Consider the following 5,753-nt stretch of genomic DNA (forward strand, 5'->3'; position numbering starts at 1 on the left):
CACTTATTGCATTTCTTCCATTTCTTACCCCATTTAATCCACATTTCCCCCATTTCTGTAGAATATCGTATGCCGTGTAACCTGCTCTAGCAATCCAGAGTTTCGATCATAGTCAACTTTACAGCAGTACAGAATCAATAAATGATAAAAATCCACACCTTGTGTAGAAAAATAGAGTTTCTGAAATCAATTAGACTACCCCAGGAAAGGATGAATTAAAGGTTATTTACCAAGGTAATCCAAAGAGGCGTTAATTTGCAGAAATAAAAATGAAATAGAACATGACTTATAAGTAACATTGATTTCAAAACTGGAAGAAACTGTTTACAAGATTTAACAGCAAAATTCAAGAAACTTTTGTCAGAAATAAAAATAAAAGAAGAAAACAACCGAAAAAACAAAAACCATCATCATACTACTAGTTAAAATGAGTATTCAAGTCCAGTTGAACTGCTGAAAGTTCCCCCCTCTTTAACTTGATGAAAATATAAGAATAGTAAAATCCTATTCGTGAACTCTTATATTTAGTCTTCTTAGCCATATGGAGTGAACAGTCATGTGGAACAGATCAAATCTTTTGGGAGGTCCATTAATCACAAAATGCCTCTGAACTTGCTTCACTCTCCTATGCATTCTCAAGTACTGACTTTGTGAAATGCTCATTAGTATCTTCTTGATATTTGGTATGTCCTTCACAGCCACTGTCACAGAAAATGATTTCCAATTCAGGACATCACTAAATGGTGGCACATAACTATCTGAAATCAAGACAGGAATACATTCTGCATATATTGCTTCCACAACTCTTGGACTTGCAACTTCATATCCACTTGGGCACAAACAAAACTTGCTCTTCTTTAACATGGATTCATAAGATTTGCTTCTTGGAAGTTTTTCATAAACCAACACATCTTCATCTTTCCCTTTCCATTGTTTTAGCAGATGGTGTCTAATGTTACCATGTAAACCACCCGCGAAGAATGCAAGAATTGATCTTGTTGATGGTGAGGGACCTCCTATTAGTCCCTTGATATCGCCCGTCTTGAGATGGATTTCCGGTAGAGATACATCTTTTATAGGATTAAAACCTTCTGAGGTATTGGCATTGCATAAAACTCTTATGGAGTTGTTGAAGAGATGTGGAACGTATGAAGTCGAACGTGGTCCCTGGAGATCAATACAAATGTTTTTCATCAAAAAGGCAAATTTGAACTGTCAACTATGTCTCAATCCTAAACTAGTTGGGATCGATGGTTGGATGCTATCCAATGTGTCACCACTCGAGGCGTCACTAAGGGGCTGTTTGGTTCAAGGAATTAAGTGAGTTATCCCAGTCTAAACTTTGGGATTAAATTTATTTCGTGTTTTATTGTAGGTATATATATTAGCTAAAACCAATATTATTTTTATACCAAAATCTTGGTATAACTTATCCCATATGAAAGGTGGGATAAGTTATCCAGGTTATACTCCTGGCTTTACTCCTTTCCGCATCGGGGCTGATAATTGGATAGAATCTCCGTACCTTAAATAAAGAAAGGGGGCGTATAAATTGGGATTTTGGCTCGCAATAAAGCTAGGGCTTGGCCGATTTTGAACCAAACGACGCCTAAGAGCATTTAAGATAAATAAAGTAACACAGTACTTGTATTCCCTTGCTTACCCAGTCATGACAGGAAAGCATGAAGTGATCAGCACCAAGACTTCTGTTCCAAAAGGTATGTCTTGAAGAAATGACTTTAACATAATCAGCAACAGTTGTACCAATGGTATGCATATCATGGGCACCAGGGACATAGAGGTAATGAACCATCACAACTACACTAAATGGCAGAAAATACACCATAGCCTCATCTGGATCTTTTGTTCTGTAGAAATTTCCCTTTTCCATTTCATGTATAAACCTTCCTTCTGTTGAATATATGCTCCTACATGGACCATTATGGAATATTGGAGGTTCTCCTTCCTCATACACATATGCCTTGAAGTTCTTCTCCATTTCAAGATAGCTCCTACAATATTGTTGCTAAAGTTATAAATAAATGCCAATGTAAAATGAACACCGGCGGCTATGTTACTCGGACTTTCCGAAAAATTTTCTGGGTGCGTGTCAGATCCTCCAAAAGTAGTATATTTTTTAAAGATCGGGTGCGGCGGCATTTTGAAGAGTCCACGCAACATAGACCGGCGATACTGGTGATCTAGTTTAAGTTTTATGCGCTAACATTATAATGAGTAACATGTTAAAAATGGTAATTGGCATTCCATATGTACATATTAAACTACACTGATAGCGTAAAAAATCTTTTCACCGTTAGTGTATATAACTTAATCAGATTGTGAGGTTGAATCAATACCTGTGGAAGGAATTTGCGTTATGGTACATGGGGCCTTGAGGAACATAATCAGGGTCCTGATGGCTAGATATCATACTCCCATTTCGAGCAGCTTCTCTTATGGAAGATCTGGCTTTTGCCAAAATGGCTTCAACCCTTTCTAACCTGCTGTACATTTTAACTACCCCTGCAGTTGCATTATTACCATGTTCTTCTCTTTCAATTGATATTTCATCCTTCTCATTCTGTGACTCTCCTTCCTTTTATATACATGATCGCAAAACACAAAGAAGAAGAAAATAAATTAGTATCGAGTTTAAGTTCTATTCATTGATTGACCGTATAAAAAGTGTTACACAATCATGTTACTTATAAGGTAAAAATAGTACTACTGTAACTAACATGTTTAAGTACCCCTGTAGTTGCATTATTACAATGTTAACTAAAAAGTTTATGTTCTGTGCACTAACTGTGTAAAAGGTACTACTCAATCAAGTCACTTTAAGGTAAAACTTGTAACCAACCTACCATCATCGGTTGAACTCCATTGACAACAATAACAACAACAACAACAACAACCTAGTATAATCCCACTAGTGGGGTCTGGGGAGGGTAGTGTGTACGCAGACCTTACTCCTACCCTAGGGTAGAGAGGCTGTTTCCTATAGACCCTCGGCTTCCTCCCTCCAAGAACTCCCCACCTTGCTCTTGGGGTGACTTGAACTCCATTATATATAACTGAAATCCGTAGTAAACATACATAAGAAAGAGCATACAACAAGAAAACAAGGGGAGAAGTGGGCTTTACTTGGGGAGGTTGATGAGGAATTGAGTCTTCAGTTACCAATGAGTTGTTAAAAGGAGAAGTAAAAGATGGAGCCTCAGCTAGGCCAACTATCTGTAAATGCTCATCTTGTTCTTCATAACTACTTAAAGACCTCAAAGAATAAGAGGTCAAAATTCCAACAGACTTAATCCCATTCCAAGAAGAAGAAGAAGAAAATGATGACACAAAAGAACTACCTAATAATGTACAAGCAAGAATTGAAACCAGAAACAAAGGGATGAAAACCAAAAGAGCCAAATTAGAAGACAAAAATGAAGGCAACTGCAGCTTCTTGAGACACCACATTTCTAAAACTAAACTATTTTTATGGCCTAACCAAAAGTGCTTTACTTCTTTAGTACTGCAAAATATCAGAGGAAATAACGAGATACGATTTTGTTAGTCAGTGAACATTCTGAGATTCATTACTTCACTGCAACATATTCTTTGCTGCATATGTGCATTATTCTTGCACATCATGTGTTTAAAATAAGCCAAAAGATGCATTTGCTAAATAGCCAGCAGCTTTATGGGGATTTTCGTCTAGCAAAGTTTCCTTAAAGTTCAAGTCTCCTTATACTCAAAGTCAGTTGTGTTACTTTTATAATTTTTTAATACTTCGAGTGATTTTACGGTGTGCCGACATTAGTTGTGTGAGACTTCGTTTTATCTCCACATATTTGTAGACTCGTATCTTACACATCCGGGTCCACAAAATTCTGGGACTACAAAATTGTGAGACAAAAAAGAGGTCTCATACAACTAGTGTCAGTTATGTGAGGCACAAAATAAAAATTTTCTGATTTTCGTTAGTAACTAATGAATATAAAAGTTCTTTTGGCCAAATTTCCATATCTGCTCATAAGAAAGCGAATATGCAAGTGATCTGTACAGAAATCAAATGAAGTGAACATGGCTCTTTCCTCTTTCGGTTATATGAACATAGAGTTATTGACATTTACTTCGCTTTAACTTTATATATTTTAAAATTTTCTATTATTTTGATCAAATAATTTCAAAATTTTAATTTTAAACATTACTAAAAGGCGACCTTTACTCACGTTTGGCTTACTCAAAATGCAACGTAAACATTCATTTAAGATATCACCCTAAAGTCAAAATCTTTATTTCCTTTTAATAATTGTACAATTGAACTATTCACGAGGCAAAATCGCCTCCAACTTGTGAAATTCATGATGATATAGCAAATACCAAGAATTATAAGATGGACTATATATCACGAAAATCAATCAATCTTAAAAGCTTATTTATCACAGCAGTAGTAATATTTTGACCAATAGTAAGTTGACTAAAGTATCAATTACACTTCTAAATGCCCCGAGATTGCAGCTAAAAGGGTCCGTTACCGTAACGCAAATTAATTAGCAATCAATATTTAACAGCTATATAATAAATTCAGCAGTCCAAGGCGCTCATTTCCCCCCCTTTTAGTTTACGTCTGGAATTTAACTATTCAAACCAATATATATGTCATGGGTTTTACAAATGCGTAATTTTTTTTAACAAAATTCCCAAATGCCAATTTATATTTTTAAGGTTTAGATATTCACAGAACTTGAGAATTTTGTCCCCGTCAATCACATGACCTAACGTAGCACATAGTTTCGTGAGATTAAAACTTGAAGCCCAGTGGTCAGAAAATTGATTCAGCCCAATAAATGGCAGCATTTAGCTCAATTTCCTTTTATTGGTACCCTTTTGGGAATTCATTAAAAAATTAGTAGTACCAACTACCAATGGACTACATTTTTTCTATATGAAAATGGAGGAAAACAAGTTTTTGAGACGGTGTATAAACCCTCTCTATAACAGTCTCGTTTATTCCGATATTTTTTTGTTTTTATAGTAAATGACTGTTATATACCTATAACAACATTTGACGTTTAAATATATTTTGGCTGTTATAAATAAAATTATCCAAAATCGATTATTTTTTCTTTTTTAATGTTACTACATATAAAAGATAAGAAAATTATTCAAATTTAAAATCTCAAAAGATATGCATATTTCACTAGGTAAATATTGAAGAAAGATAATACATTATTAATAAATTTATAACTAAACGTATAAAGAATTAAACTCTAAGGCATACATTTTAAAGCTACCTAGAAAAATAAATTCTTTCAAGATTTATAGAAGAACTTTGTAATTATAACTTGTTTCGTAGATTTCATTCTCTCGCTAGCGATATAATGCTTGAATTCGCAAAGGTTTGTCCAAATTTTCAGCAAAAAAGTATCTAATGGTTTTTCCTCGAAGACAATCTAATAGCTTAACAATTAAATTTTTTATCTAAATATTTTTTGAAATTTATTCAATGGAAGAGAAGTCATGTGAAAATCTTCAAATCTTATATCTTATGCAAGATAGAAACTTTATTTAATGAAAACGATTGTGTGCATATTTTTAGAATTATTATTAGTAATCTTAAAGATTCTATACGGTTGTTATACAACAACAATATACCCAGTACTATCCCACACCGTGAGGTCTGGGGAGAGTTGTGTGTACGCAGACCTTACCCCTACCTTGTGAGGATAGAGAGGTTGTTTCCAATACGACTGTTATAG

The 5,753-nt window shown here is 34.5% G+C and overlaps 1 protein-coding gene across 1 annotated transcript; it reads right to left on the reverse strand.

The window, feature by feature from the left end:
• Positions 1-282: 282 nt before the first annotated feature.
• LOC104114065 (probable glycosyltransferase At5g03795) lies at positions 283-3,661 on the reverse strand. Its single transcript, XM_009624414.4, has 4 exons — positions 3,145-3,661; positions 2,358-2,596; positions 1,664-2,012; positions 283-1,167 (listed from the first exon to the last, which is right to left on the reverse strand). The coding sequence occupies exons 1-4, from the start codon at positions 3,466-3,468 to the stop codon at positions 505-507; spliced, it is 1,575 nt and encodes a 524-aa protein (XP_009622709.1). The 5' UTR covers positions 3,469-3,661; the 3' UTR covers positions 283-504.
• Between the last annotated feature and the right edge of the window lie 2,092 nt (positions 3,662-5,753).

The sequence above is a fragment of the Nicotiana tomentosiformis genome, chromosome 5 (assembly GCF_000390325.3).
Source record: "Nicotiana tomentosiformis chromosome 5, ASM39032v3, whole genome shotgun sequence".
NCBI lineage: Eukaryota > Viridiplantae > Streptophyta > Magnoliopsida > Solanales > Solanaceae > Nicotiana > Nicotiana tomentosiformis.

What these genes read in the sequence shown, in the direction of transcription:
- LOC104114065 (XM_009624414.4), bottom strand. Translation starts at nt 3,468, where the DNA reads ATGTGGTGTCTCAAGAAGCTGCAGTTGCCTTCATTTTTGTCTTCTAAT. An exon ending in AACGCAAATTCCTTCCACAG is followed by an intron (nt 2,013 to 2,357) that starts GTATTGATTCAA and finishes ACAATATTGTAG; the next exon opens with GAGCTATCTTGAAATGGAGA. An exon ending in TGCTTTCCTGTCATGACTGG is followed by an intron (nt 1,168 to 1,663) that starts GTAAGCAAGGGA and finishes ATTGATCTCCAG; the next exon opens with GGACCACGTTCGACTTCATA.